Source organism: Protopterus annectens, chromosome 10.part0, assembly GCF_019279795.1.
Source record: "Protopterus annectens isolate FY-2018-M chromosome 10.part0, PAN1.0, whole genome shotgun sequence".
Classification (NCBI taxonomy): domain Eukaryota; kingdom Metazoa; phylum Chordata; order Ceratodontiformes; family Protopteridae; genus Protopterus; species Protopterus annectens.
The window spans coordinates 1,794,803,540-1,794,818,519 of record NC_056744.1 but is presented as its reverse complement, the minus strand read 5'-3'; the positions used below and the strand labels follow the sequence as shown (position 1 = coordinate 1,794,818,519).

The 14,980-nt window shown below is 41.9% G+C and overlaps 1 protein-coding gene across 5 annotated transcripts in view; it reads right to left on the bottom strand.

Annotated features, from left to right (window-relative positions):
• The window catches only part of FBRS (fibrosin), a 1,655,257-nt gene that overhangs the window by 844,729 nt on the left and 795,548 nt on the right, over positions 1–14,980 (bottom strand). For all 5 annotated transcript variants that reach the window (XM_044086630.1, XM_044086634.1, XM_044086633.1 and 2 more), the window contains one exon: positions 11,478–11,725. In XM_044086630.1, coding sequence (XP_043942565.1) covers positions 11,478–11,725 — 248 coding nt within the window. The remainder of the gene's footprint in view (positions 1–11,477; positions 11,726–14,980) is intronic.

Here is a 14,980-nt window from a genome sequence, read left to right as displayed (position 1 = left end):
CATTCTACACAAACTACAGAATGAACTGGTACCCCACCTAAGCACCATGTTCAATCATAGCCTCACCTCAAGCTTTCTGCCCACTGAATGGCGCACAGCGATGGTTATCCCATTCCACAATGGGGGAGCCACCACGGACCCCGGGAACTACTGCCCCACTAGCCTAATGAGCCTGGTCTGCATTGGTAATCTCCAAACTCTGGACCCCACCCAATCGAGTTTGTAAAAGGCAGATCATGTCTCCTAAACCTGAAAGACTTTTTTGAAGCAGTCACCAAAGCCATAGATGAGGGCAAGGTGGTTCACACAGCCGATCTAGATCTCGCCAAGGCTTCTGACACCATCCCCCCACTCTGGAATTATAGATAGACTCACTAAACTAGGTATAATTCCCTATGTCACACGATGCGTTGCCAACTGGTTAACTGACAGGACCCACACTGTGGAAGTAGCAGACTCCAAATCCAACTTCAATCCAGAGACAAGTAGAGTACCACAGGGTTCAGTCCTGGGTCCTCTCCTGTTTGGTATCTACTTTTCTGAAGTACAGGCTAACAGAAGGTCTTTGGCTAACGAAGTTCACAGATAACTGCAAACTAGGAGCCATAATCGAAACTCCTAACGATGTGGACATCCTAAAAAGGGCCTCACTGAGACAGATGCCTGGTGTCAAAGCCATGGTCTCAAGCTCAATGCCAAAAAGTGCACTGTCATCCCCTTTGGTAAAAACTCTGCATCCATGAGCTACAACACCGAAAGTGGGATAAGAGACCTTGGGACACAGGTGGACAGTAGTCTCTCCTTTGATAATTACATTGCCACAGTAGTCAAAGAAATCCTTCTACGTGGCACACCTCATCACAAAAGGTTTCTCATCCAGGAAAAAAAAGAGGACATTGTTCCCCTCTACTCGTCACTCAGACCCACTATAGAGTACAACGCCCCTTTTGGTATGTACCTCAAGACATCTACAACTGGAAAGGCCGCAGAAATACCTCACAAAGAGGATTACCGGCCTCAAACAGATGCCCTATGCATACTGTCTCAAAAAACTCCAGCTTTACTCCGTCGCATATCGCCTACTCAGAGACGATCTCTGCCTAACATACAAAGCCATGTCAAACCCAGAGCTGTTGAGCATGCTCCACTTAAAGAAATCCCAAACCCTCCGAGCTACACTCTCTATGGACCTAAACCTTGTCACCACAATAAACAGAACATGCTGGAGGGATAGATGCCTGTCCCAGACACGTCCCAGACACTTCCCATACTCTGGAACAAACTACCCTATCTATATCAAACAAAGCTCCTCATTAGCACTCTTCAAGAAAAATCTTGGTGACTGGATGGGAAATAAGAAATTCACCAAGGGATCACCTCTGGAGTTCTGCTCGACAGGGGCACAGAAAAATAATTTTTTTGGGTGGTGAAAGCCAGGGTACCTTTTTGGCTAGGCTTATATAGGCCCTAGGGCCAAAAACTTAGTACCTATGAACCTAAATGTTCGGCAAAGTAAGGGAGAGTTTCAACTTGATTTGACAAACAGCATACCGGGGGTAAATATTCCAACTTAAGTTTGTATGTTATCGTAACTAGCATATTAAGGCACACAGGCCATAGCAGTACACTGGCTCCTTAAAATAAGGCTCTTATACTTCATCTCAAAGACCCAGTGGACACTGAAGAACTGAAAGTATGAGAATTTCTTATTTTAACAGGCAGAGTGTTCCAAATTCTAGGAACAGTTTTGTGAAACAGTGATATCTAAAATTAGATCTACTGAAAGGAATGATAAAGTTTATTACATTTATGAGCAACTGAAACAAACACATCTAAATAACAGCCCACACTTTCTCACCCACATAAGCTCTACAGGCTAGTACATCCTTCTGTCTGTAATGTCTACAATGCAATGAGTACCGACTTAGCAAAGTAATGTAAATCTTTCACACTATGAATGTGTTTCACAAACCTCTGTACAGATTCTATCCTGATGAGCTGAGCACTATTACACATTAGTATCTCCAATAATGGGGTAATTAATATATATAACCTAATTTAACAAAACAAACAAATCACCAGTACTCTACCAAGACTGCTCCTTTAATAGATTAGCACTTTCACTCGTACACTTGTGACAAACTTCATCTGATAAAAATGCATCCCCAGAAGTGAATTTAAATACTAAATACTCCCTGTTCATGTGATCAAAGCTAGCCAATGCCATACAAGTTTATTTTAATGTTTCCTCGTGCTGGGTGCTATGGAAATGCAGTCAGTTAAGCCTGCTGTGGTATCGCTGTCCATCAATACTTGCCGGTGTGTTTCCCTGCAAAGAAGTTTGGTTTCACTAACCCCTCTCTAAAATTATCAGTTTTTTCTAGAACAAAGCAAAATAAAACTTCTTGAAATCTTCACAAATTATGACATAATTGCAAAATGCATTTCTCATATCCTTATCTTTTAGTGGTTGAAACTTTTCCTAGTGAATTGCAACTACTGCAATGTTGTTTATGTAGCAAAAAGCAATTCCCAGTTTTTATGTGGGCAAAAACCCAGCAGAAATTATCTAACTGGATACAGGAACACTGCTGAAGTATAAAAAAGTGAGGATATAAGAAATACCTTTATCAAACAGCTTACGTAGGCCCTTGGGCCGATAGCCTAGTACCTACCTATGAACCTATGTTTCTAAGCTATTAACTCAGCTTGCCACAACTCATGAACTAACAAAATACCTCCTCCGTTTCTACTGACAATCTGCCATCTGAATATCTCAGTACAGCCCTTCATACCACTTGCTACCATATATCGGTAACACCCTACAGCAATCCTCTCTCCCCTCTCCAAAACACTTGAAAAATGAACACAACAACTCGGCCTTTCTACTTGATAACCAGTTACTTTCTCCTACTCAACATGTCTTTCGACCACCACAGCACAAAAAATACCCAATTACATTTCCTGCATACCATTAATCAAAGTAAAAAGTAAGAATTTTGTCTACAGCCTTTTCCTGGACTTGTCAAAAGCCTTTGCCATGGTCTGACATCAACTACCCCTTTAAAAAAGACAATCTTATGGGCCTCACAACTCGCTTGACTAACTGCTTCACCAGCTACCTGAACAATCGCACCCAGTCTGTAAAATGGAATGACTCCCAATCCACCACATTTCCTATCACCCCAAGTCCATAAATGCTCCGCATGTGGGATATTACTTTTCAATATGTTCACTAATGACGTGGATAAGGAATTAAAACTAGTCACTAAAATATAATATGCTGATGACTCAACTTAATTTGCTAAGTCTCAAATTATCCCATCTTCGAAATCACCACACAAGAACCCTTTCACCTCTACAGGAAAGTGGCTAAATACAGCTCAATTGCTCTTAAACCCAACAAAACCAAAGTAATCCTATGCTTTCCCAAAAAACAAATCAAAACAGCATTGACTATGATCTCCACAAACACAAAAATTGAAAATGCCACCAACATAAAATTACTAGGAATTATCACTGAGAAGTTAAAATACGATCTGCACATTGACACTACAGCCAAAAAGAGACACTGCAAACTAAACCCTCTTTACAGAGCAAAGCAATTCCTAAGTGATCTTGGTAAAAATAGCTGCAACCTCACTTCTCTGTCGCACACTCCTGTATGTTACAACAATAATCACAAATCTCAACTCTTCCACCAAAACACAAACTATAAAGCACCTACAACAAAATCAACAAATTCACCTACAGCCTCCCAAACCGCTACTACTACACTACGCTCAATACACTCATCTAGCTTGAAATTACTTAACGCATCACCCTCCTCTCTCAGCTACTCACAGCATACACAATACTTCACCATCCACTTAAAACACTCTCACTGTCAAATCTCATCCAATAGCATGTGCCAAATAGAACACTAAGATCATCTGAATTTAAACTGTTGCTAATAAACCCAATATTAAGGTGACTCACTTTCCTCTGTTGTAATCTCCAAGGAATGCAAGCAACAAACTTCCAAACTACGTCATGCTTTTAAATAACCTGTAACAATTCAAATCTGCCCTAAAATATCACCTGGCAACTAATATACCATTCAACTGAACCACACCTACAGTATGAAATATGCAATCCTAACACTGTCCACTAGGGATACCACACAAAACAGTACTAATACAGAACATCCTGAAAACATGTACTTCCTTAATCTGATATATGCTTTGTAAATAATGTTTGTTGACAGTTTGCTTTGAAATACTTTGTAAATAATGTTTGACTGTTCTTTTGAATTGTCAAAAATGTATTTTTGTACTTGTTTGGAAGCCTTTCCCAGACCTCTGCTGAAAATGGGAATTTCAGTTCGCAGACGGATTTTCCTAGTAAACAAAAGGAAATAACTAGAACACACATTTCACATAGCAAGGCAAATTGAAGGAAAGTACAGTTGTGTACACTTACCATAAATGTAGATGTTCGAGTGTCTTCACTGTTGCAGTCATGACTGTAGGGTTCTCCCCTGCCGGCAGGCAGTCCTCGGTCGGCCAGAATCCCAAAGTCTGGGTCCGGTGTCAGCTGCTCAGCCATGCTCCCTGACGTCAGAGCGCCAGGAGTACAAAGCTGACAGCCGACGCCATATTTTCCAGTTTTTCTTGCCCCAGATGTCAGGTGTTCCAAAATGAGTAAGATCCCATACCCTTTGCAAATACACCTCAGAAGGGTGAAGAAGGGAACCACACAAAAGAAAAAATAAGAGGGGACAGGAGGGAGGGTAACCCAGACTGCAACAGTGAAGACACTCGAACGTCTACATTTATGGTAAGTGTACACAACTGTACTATGTTCATCGTGTTTCACTGTTGCAGTCATGACTGTAGGGTTGAATCCCAAAGCAGAATAAAAGGGAGGTGGTTATAAAGTAGAGGGGGCGGCTAAAAGGCCCTGCAAGACTGCAGAAGCAAAGCCTGCCCTAGACTTAAGAGTAGAGAGGTAGATTGTAGTGCTTAGAAAAAGTATGAACTGAACTCCAAGTTGCAGCTTCCAGAATGTCTTTGGTAGGAACTCCCCTGAGGAAGGCAGCTGAAGTGGCAGCAGCTCTGGTACAGTGAGTCCTTATACTCCCTGGGATTTGCTTTCCATGGTGTGAATAGCAAAATCTGATTCCATGAGCAATCCATTTAGAAATGGTCTGTTTTGAAATGGCTTTACCTTGTGAACTTGAAGCATAAGAAACAAACAATTGCTCTAATTTCCTGATGTCCTTGGTTCTGTCCAGGTAAAAACGTAGTTGTCTGTGTACATCCAAGGAATGCAAGATCCTTTCCCCCTTATTTTGAGGAGTGGGGAAAAAAAGTTGGCAAGTGAATAGTTTGATTTAAAGCCACTTTGGAAACCACCTTAGGCATGAAAGTAGGATTAGTCCTTAAAGACACCCTGTCTTGATGAAAAATAATATAAGGTTCCACAGCCATGAGAGCTTGTAACTCCTAAACTCTCCTGGCAGAGGTCAGAGCTAACAGGATAGCTGTCTTCCAAGATAAAAAAACTTGATGTCAGATGCGGCAGCAGGCTCAAAGGGAGGTAAAGTGACTTTTTCCAAAACACAGTTGAGATCCCAAGCAGGAATGGGTGGAGATCTAGGGGGCCTTATGTTCTTAGCTCCTCTGTGAAACTGTCTCATGAGCTGGTGGGAAAAGATAGGAGGGTCTGTATTATAATGAGCAGAAATAGCAGAGGCATGTATTTTTATGGAAGAGAAAGAGAGACCCTTATGTAAGAGGTCTGCCAGGTAAAGTAAAATCAGAGGAATGTTAGGAATAAGAGGATCTGAATCCTGAGCCTGCATCCAGGAGCAAAATCTTTTCCATTTTCCTGCATAAGATTTTCTAGTGCTAGGACGTCTGGCTGATAAAAAGACATCCCTAACCTGCTTGGGTAGGAGAGAATGAATCACAGACCCTGGATTAACCAGGCTGCCAGGCTGAGAGTTTTGACATGGGAGTGCAGAACCTGACCCTGGTGTTGGGACAGAAGGTTCGGAGTCTGTGGTAAAACCCAAGGGGGCTCCAGACAAAGGTTTTTCAGAGCTGGGTACCAAAACCGTCGAGGCCAATTTGGGGCCAGCAAGATTATCATCTCGGGCTTGTCCTGTTTGATCTTTAACACCCGTGGAAGAAGAGGTAGAGGCGGGAAGGCATACCCAGAGAGGTTTCTCCAACTGAATGAGTGCATCCACTTTCCAAGCTAGTTCATGGAATGTCCTGGTGCAAAAAATCTGTAGTTGATGATTGAGGTGGGATGCAAAGAGGTCTATGTGAGGACATCCCCAGACTGCTGTAATCATCTTGAATATTTCGGTGTCCAGCATCCATTCGTGTGGGTCCGACAGGTTTCTGCTCAGACTGTCTGCCAGGAAGTTTTGCTTCCCTGGTAGAAACTGAGCTTGAAGGTCCAGTTTGCAAGCTAGAGCTGTGTTCCATAGATTCATGGCTAGTCTGCAAAGGGGATAGGAGTGAGACCCCCCTTGCTTGTTTATGTACCACATAACTGTGTTGTCATCTGTCTGTAGTTGTCCTGGTTGTAGAAGATTCCTGAAGGCCAAAAGAGCCTTCTGAACGGCTAACATTTCCTTTAAATTGATATGCAGGTGCTTCTGATCCTTTGTCCAAAGGCCCTGCAGACAGTTGCCCTGAAAATGGGCTCCCCATGCATAATCTGAGGCGTCCGTGGTTAGTATCGGAGTGGCTGGAGGCAGACTGAAGGGTTTTCCTTTGTTTAGAGTACATGCCTTGGACCACCAAAGGAATTCCTTTTGAAGACAAGGCAGGGCGGTGATCTGTATGTCTAAACTGTGGCAATGCTGAGACCATACACTTTTTCGGTACCACTGTATTTTCCTCATATGTAGTCTTGCATATGGTACGAGAAGGATGCAGGAGGCCATGTAACCCAAAGCCTGCAGGAATTTCCTTGCAGATAGCGAAGTTAATGTTGCCAAGGTTTTGAAAGTTGAAGCCAGCTGTAATTGTTTTTCGTATGTCAGAAATGCCATCTGGGTTGTTGTGTTGAGAAGAGCACCCAGAAAGGTTATCTGTTGTGAGGGTGTCAAATTTGACTTTTTTATGTTTACAGTGAATCCCAGGAACTTGAGAAGATTCTGAACAAATTCTAGATGCTGGAGTAAGACATCCCTGCTGTCCGCCTGAATAAGACAGTCGTCCAGAGAAGAGTAAATTTGAATTCCCTCGAGTCTGCAATAAGCTACTACTGGAGCCAGGCATTTGGTGAAGACCCTGGGCGCAGTAGACAATCCAAAGGACAGCGCAGAGAATTGATAGTGCCTCGATCCGGCCTTGAACTGGAGGTATTTTCTGCATTCCTGCCTGATGGGAATGTGTAAATATGTCTTCTTTAAATCCAAAGTTACCATCCATGCATTTTTGGTCAGCATTGGAAGTAGCTGCTGTAGAGTAAGCATTCTGAATTTTGGTATCTCGAGAAAAGTGTTCAAGACTGACAGATCCAGAATAGGTCTCCATGAATTTTGCTTTCTGGGGACTAGAAAGAGCCTTGAGTAAAAACCTTGTCCCATCTCTGAAAGTGGAACCAGTTCTATGGCTTTCATAGCCAAGAGAGCTTCCACCTGGTTTAAGGCCTCTAAGCATTGATGTTTTGGAAGATCTGGCCATCCGCTTGGTCTTGGTAGGGTATGAAAATGGAATTTGTAACCTCTTGAAACCACATCCAGAACCCACTTGTCTTGGGTTATAGGAGTCCAATTTAGGTGAAAAAGATAAAGTTTTCCTCCGAGAGGGGCTTCCAGGCAAGAAGTTCCTGCAGCCCAACAGAGGGAGTCATTGAGTCTGTTTTCTATGAGCTTGCGACCTTGTCCTCTCCTCCCCTAGGGGTGGAAGCAGTCCACTGTCTTGGTCTATAAGAGGCTTGCATTTGAGGCCTTCCTCAGGAGCGTCTATATCTACCCCTCTGAGGCCTGTCCGAATTGGGAAAAGACCAATTTTTTGTAGGCCAATTCCTACTAAATCTGGGTGGCTGTACTTGTAAGAAATCTTAACTGTTTGCATGGATTTTGCCTTGTCCTCCATCTTCTTTATCACCTCTTTAGCTTTAGATCCAAACAAAACATTATGCTGAACAGGAGCATCCAATAATTTAGCTTTTACTTGATCTGGCAAGTTTTGTTCCTTTAACCATGCATGCCTTCTAATGACTGTGCCAGAGGCAGCAGTTCTACAAGAAGCCTCCAAGGCATTAAATCCACAGTGTAAACCATGCTTCCCAACTTGTTCAGTGGCATGCATTAAGTCATGTAATTCCTTATCATCTGCACAGGCGGAAATGGAAGTTAACTTTTGTTTTAAAACAGACAGAAGAAATTGCTGGTATTTCAGCATATGAAACTGACAGTTTAAAGCCCTAATAGATAAAGTAGCAGAAGTGTACACTTTTTTGCCCCATCTTTCTAAAGATCTGGAATCCTTCTCAGTGGGAATGGGGTTTTTAGCAGAAGCGGCCTTAACCCCCTTAGGACGCTGAGAAATGGTTTCAGGATCAGCAGTATGATTCTCGTATAAAAACTGGTGGGAATCAGGAACCCTATAATATCTGTCTGGCTTAACAGGAGCTGGAGGAAGAGAGTCAGGAGTTAAGTTAGCCTCCAAAAAAGCATCATCCACAATATCCAAAATGGGAGGAATAGCCAGGGGTCTATGTTGGGGAAGAAGAAGAAAATCCCCAAGTCTTTTCTTAGATTCCGAGTACTCCTGTCCTTCCCAGTGAAAATGTTCCCTCATTTCATGCAAAGTTTCCCCAAAAGAGAAATCCTCAGGGGGAGAAGCTGAAGGAATGGAATCCTCAGCATCAGAATCCTCATAAGGAGGGAAAGAATATTCCTGGTCAGAAGAAGAAACTGAAGAAACAGAAGTCTGATCAGAGGAGTCATAATACACTTCCTGCCTTGGCCTTTTATCTGGAGGGGGATGTGAACCCCTAATCATAGTAAGTCAGTTCTCAGCCATCTTGAGTAACTGTTTCTGAGACTTGGGTGCCGGATCAGAAGAGGCCTGAGCTGCAGTCTGATTTGGAAGAAGTCTTTGCCTTTGTCTTTGCCTTTATTAGAAGCTGAGTAGGCCTAAAAAACCCCTTCGGAAGTTGGTACCTGCACAGCGGCTCCGGACCCATCCGAAGGAGCATTGTCCGAAGGTCCTGCAACAGAAATATTCAAAGGCCTAGTTGGCTCCTCGTGGGAGTCCGTTTCGGCCATCGGTTCCGAAATAGCCAACAGGGGCTGCAAAAGCGCCTCACTGACAACGGCCGAACCTGAAGCTGGCTCTGCTTGTACAATATCGTCTGATTTGGACCTCGGAGGCCTGTCTTTATCCTTGCGTCGTTTGTGAATTCTGGTAGCCGGAACCTTATCCGACGACATTTTGTAATTAAAACGCCTACCGAAGTAATGAAATGCAAAATCGTACCTTTGTTTAATCGTACGTTGATTGAATCTAGCACAAAACTGACAACTAGCTACGTCGTGGTCAGGGCCTAAGCAAGGAATACAATAAGAATGAAAATCCTTATGAGGTATTTGCTTCCCACATGAAATACAATTAACTTTTTCTGACATCGGACTGGAGCAAGAAAAAAGTTTCTCCAACGGGGTACTTAGCTTTGAGTAGGAGAAGAAAGTCTTCGGACTGAAGTACGTTTAGAAAAAATTGTCAGGAGTCAGCCGACTGGCACATGCGAACTGCTATCACTGCACGGCAAGAAAGACTGGAGAACATGGCGTCGGCAGCTTTGTACTCCTGGCACTCTGACGTCAGGGAGCATGGCTGAGCAGCCGACGCCGGACCCAGACTTAGGGATTCTGGCCGACCGAGGAATGCCTGCCGGCAGGGGTGTACCCTACAGTCATGACTGCAACAGTGAAACACGATGAACATCCAGGGTCCCATGTTTCTGTTATGCCTTCTGATACTTTCTCATACTGCAAAATATTACTTAATTTGAGAAATTTATTCCCTAGCTTAGTTCATACAAATGCACTATAATCCTGTAAAGAGACTGCATGCTGGACAAAACAAGAGGTTAAGTTGCAGTCTAAAATGTTAGTGAAAGACAGTGGCATTCTGTGAAATTAGGTATGGTGTCACACAAGGGGCAGCGAGTGTAAATATTCCAGTTTATTTCACACACTAGAGTTAATGTCATACCTTAAGCTGAAGAAATGAAGAAGGTAAGTTGCTTCCATCCACAAACACAGCTAGCTCCCTTCTTACGTGGTTACTTGCTAGCATATTAACAAAAAGTTTATCTCCCATATCTATACTAGCCCTTCATGGCAGATTTTACAGTGAAACAACAAACAGGGAAAGTTGCTTTTATTTGTAGCTCAGCCAGCTCCTTCTTATCCAGATGACTGCCACCATATTAAGACAGTAAATATTCCAGTTTATTTCACACAGATCCACACTGGCCACCAATACCATTACATGAGCACATGAAGTGGGCAAGTCATTTTCATCCAAAGCAGACAGCCACTGCTTATCTGGTTGACTAGCAGTATCTTTAAAAAATTACTTACCATGCATTACCACAATGGTGTGATCTGCTCCTGCATTTCAACCTTTCAATCCATAACTAACTATTGATGTATACTATTTTATTATTTAAAGCTTTCTATTCATTACCATTACGGTGAATCAGCACGGTGCAGCATTTCAGATACGACTGCGATCTGTGGGCATTTATTTATTCTTTTAAGTAAGAAACATTTTTTTTGTTAGGTAAATAAAAGAAAAGCTCCTCTGTTGAATATCTTCACAGGTGCACCTGTGCATTTGCAAGTGGCAGGCACCATGAGTGTATAAAGGCAAATACTGGAGGTGTTCGTCAGCATTTTTTCAAATTAGAAAGGTCAATGATCACTTGTTCTGTTCAGCACATATACTAAAGACAAACAAGTTAGCAGTGCTGAATGCAACAAAACATTTAAAATAAAATGTTCATGGTTGGTCATGGGCCTCTTGGAGCAGACAGCCCCACGTAAGCTTACCTCCCAGCTTTGCAGATTTTTGCAAAATGCCTATACTTTTAACCTCATACGTTTTGTCTGTTCCTCATAAAACTTGTGTTTTTCTGGAAAATCACTGAGGATTTACGTCGCTAAATAATGACACACGAGTTTCAGACTGCATGCAACACCTGCTGCTCAGCATATACACCAACTCGAAAATGACAAGTAAATGCAGAGCTGCATGCATGGGAAATGACTCAAGATGACCCTGTGTACAACACAGCCAGTTACAGCTACGAAAGCACCATATCAACATGTATAACAAACAATGGGGTTCTAATGCCCTTCAGCTGCTCTAACTTACCACATCAGCGACAAAGGTTTCAGTCTAACTGGTCTAAAAGTGCTACCTCAAACAACAGGTTAACAAATGCATTAAACTTACCAGATAAGGCAGCAGCTGCAACAGCAGCAGCGGCAGGATGTCCTGCAACCTGAAGCAGAGGAGGAGGAGGGGGAAGACCACCCCCGGATGGGGGGAACACATTAGGCTGAGGGTGAGGTTGCGCCCGAATACTTGGGAAGCTGTGTGTTGTTGTATGGCTGTTGAGGGTGAGACAAACAGAAGGGGTGGGGGGCCGTTGAGGAGCCTGCGATGTAGGGACCACTGGCTTTGCAGGAGTGTTGCTCCGACTGAAAAAAAAAAAGAAATTTTAGACAAGTTTCAGGACTTCTACAGCAAAGGTTAAGATACAGCTGCAGGGGTTAATGCAACTTAACTGCCCACATTAAGTACTTTTCTCACCAATCCCATCTTCCTAGTATTTATGCAAGACAATAACATACACAAGCTTCAGCAAGAGGACAGGAATCTTACATCTTCCACAAAAATTAGAATAGCTAACTGCACCTTTAAAACTGGTTTTCATCACCAAGTGACCAGAATCCATCTGCAACCAGTTTCTCTTTCGGGCAAAGCAGATAATGTCCTGTAATGTGTACCCTGAACATACAATACTACACATGCTACCCACAAAGACTATATACACAAAGACACTGCATTATTTACCTTGAAATGTCTTTCTTGTACAGAACCCTGTTTAGGCAAAAAACATATTGTATTCTCTGCTGATTGTAGCTGTGGAGGGGTCTCTTGACTAGTACATAAATGCATCCTACAACCTGTACATACAGAGCCCATCCTGTATGGTATAGGACACACACATCACCATGACACTGCATTTCCTGTACTCTGGCCTAGATCTTACCTTGTAATGTGCACATTGAGCACAATCATACTAACCTAGGTCTGACACTGTATTCTCTTATTTACCTGAGATGTGAAAGTGTTCCTTACCATGCAGTGTATAACCTGTACATAAATATACCACGCACGCAGTATTTACTTATATTTTATCAGTAGGTAGGATGTGCTGTTCCAAGGATACTTCAGACAATCTGGGCCACTGGTATACAACAGTCAACAAATAAAAGTAGATGCAGAAAATGGAACTGGCATAATAAAGATGCAAGCAAACCTGGTTACAAAGGTACATATCCATTATTAAATTTTGTTTCAAAGAGATGCTTTAAAAAGAGTTCAGGAACTAAGCTTCATATCTAAACAGTTAAGTAGGTGGCCACAAACTAATTCAGAATTGTAGTTGTAAGCCACTGTTGAAATTAGTCTCACATACTGCAGCACATGTGAACACCAGCATAAGATGGTGACACACAGCTAACCCAACATATTCCCATTTGTAGACTAGGCTGTCCTTATCCAACAAGCAAGCTAATTTCCTAGGAAGCTTTAAAACTAATCTGCATGACCAGATGAACACAAATTTTCAAAAAAAGATGTGGAGAAAATCTACTCAAAATGGGGACAGAATCTCCAATCAGTACTGGGTGATGCAACTAAGCTTCTCAGTCATCTCCTTTGATCAAAAGCTTAGTGAGAACCTATAAACGTATAAGACATAAGCTAAATGAATAGAACATTTTTTGGGGGGTGGTATTTCTGGAGCCCCAGTATTACAAGCAGCTGGGGTGATCTTTGAAAAAGCTCTTTCATCAACAGATTAAACTTAGGCTTGTGCATAAACATTGCCTGATCTGATAGGTCACTTACAAACCTAAATTTCTCACCTGCAACTCTTTCATGGTTTGACAGCTCTCAGACCGCTACCAGTCTGTCAAGTGGTTTACACCCTACCCCCCCCCTCCTCCATGTTAAAATGGGTGTTCCTCAAGGCTCCATCCTGGGCCCACTACTTTTCAATATCTTCACTAACCTTCTCTCCTCTTCCTGTCCTGAGTCTTCTCTAATACAATATGCAGATGACTCTACAGTTATTACTACTGCTGACTCTCCAACCAAACTTATCTCAGCTACACAGACCTTCAGCTCTGTCGAAAACTGGCTTTCCAATAACCAACTTATTCTCAACCCAAAAAAAAAAAAAAAAAAAAAAAAACTATTACTCTTTCTCCCGAAAAACTATATCAAAACCTCCTTCCCTATAATGTCTCTAAACAATACCCCAATACAGGTTGACACCAGCACAAAACTTTTAGGGGTTACTATTAATGATCACAAAGTTTGACCAATAATTGTATCAGGAAAACACATCAGAAGCTAGGACTCCTGTATCGTAACAAGAAATTTCTTATCAAAAAGATAAGCTAACCCTATCCAACTCTTATCTCCTACCCACTTTACTCTATAGTTTTCAAATCCTAACCAACCTTAACCCTGGACTACTTGCTAAATTAGAAACATACAACAATGTAGCTAAATTTGCTGCTCAAAATACTTATGTCCCATCACTGCCCGTCACTGAAGGAAATTAACTGGATAGAACTACCTAACATGCTTTTACTTAATCAGTTTCAGATAATCTACTCTTCTCTACAAACCCTCCGACTGCCCAACTCTATCATCCATAATACCTCACTATACACTAAAATCCCGCCGTAGCTCCAGCCAAGGCCTTTAGCAAACCTAAAACTAAAATTGGCCAAAATCTCTACAGCTTTAATCCCAACAAGGCTTGGAATAGACTTCCTCTTGAAATTAGATCTCTTGCTCAACCAAAACAATTCAAAACTGCTACTAAGCAATACCTACAGAACAAATATATGTGCCAATGCAATCATCCCACTTACACATACTACCAATCTATGCTCCGTCTCCCCTAGCTCTACTAAGCAATACCTACAGAACAAATATATGTGCCAATGCAATCATCCCACTTACACATACTACCAATCTATGCTCCGTCTCCCTAGCTCTACTAAGCAATACCTACAGAACAAATATATGTGCCAATGCAATCATCCCACTTACACATACTACCAATCTATGCTCCGTCTCCCCTAGCTCTACTAAGCAATACCTACAGAACAAATATATGTGCCAATGCAATCATCCCACTTACACATACTACCAATCTATGCTCCGTCTCCCTAGCTCTACTAAGCAATACCTACAGAACAAATATATGTGCCAATGCAATCATCCCACTTACACATACTACCAATCTATGCTCCATCTCCCCTAGCTCTATCTTTTTTTACTCCTACAAACTATTTTCTCTTCTACTTCTTACTCCTAATTATTACAGTGTAAATATTTTTGTAAATTTTTGTCTATTTTTTATTATTGTATGTAATATATGACAGGTGACCGTCTATCACTCTGTATGTTATGCTTATTAAACAATGGAGCTTTTCTCCTCGGATCTCCACTGAAAAAGGGCAATTAAACTCAGTCGGACAAACCCGGTCAACAAATGTAAAATAAATATGTCTAACGTGGAAATGTTTAGATATGAAGAAAACCATAGTGTAAATTGATGACTGATTTTTAACATGTTTATTAAATCATAACACTTCAAACTGCAACATCCCATACAGTTGGGCTTTGTCAAGGGTAGGTCATGTCTG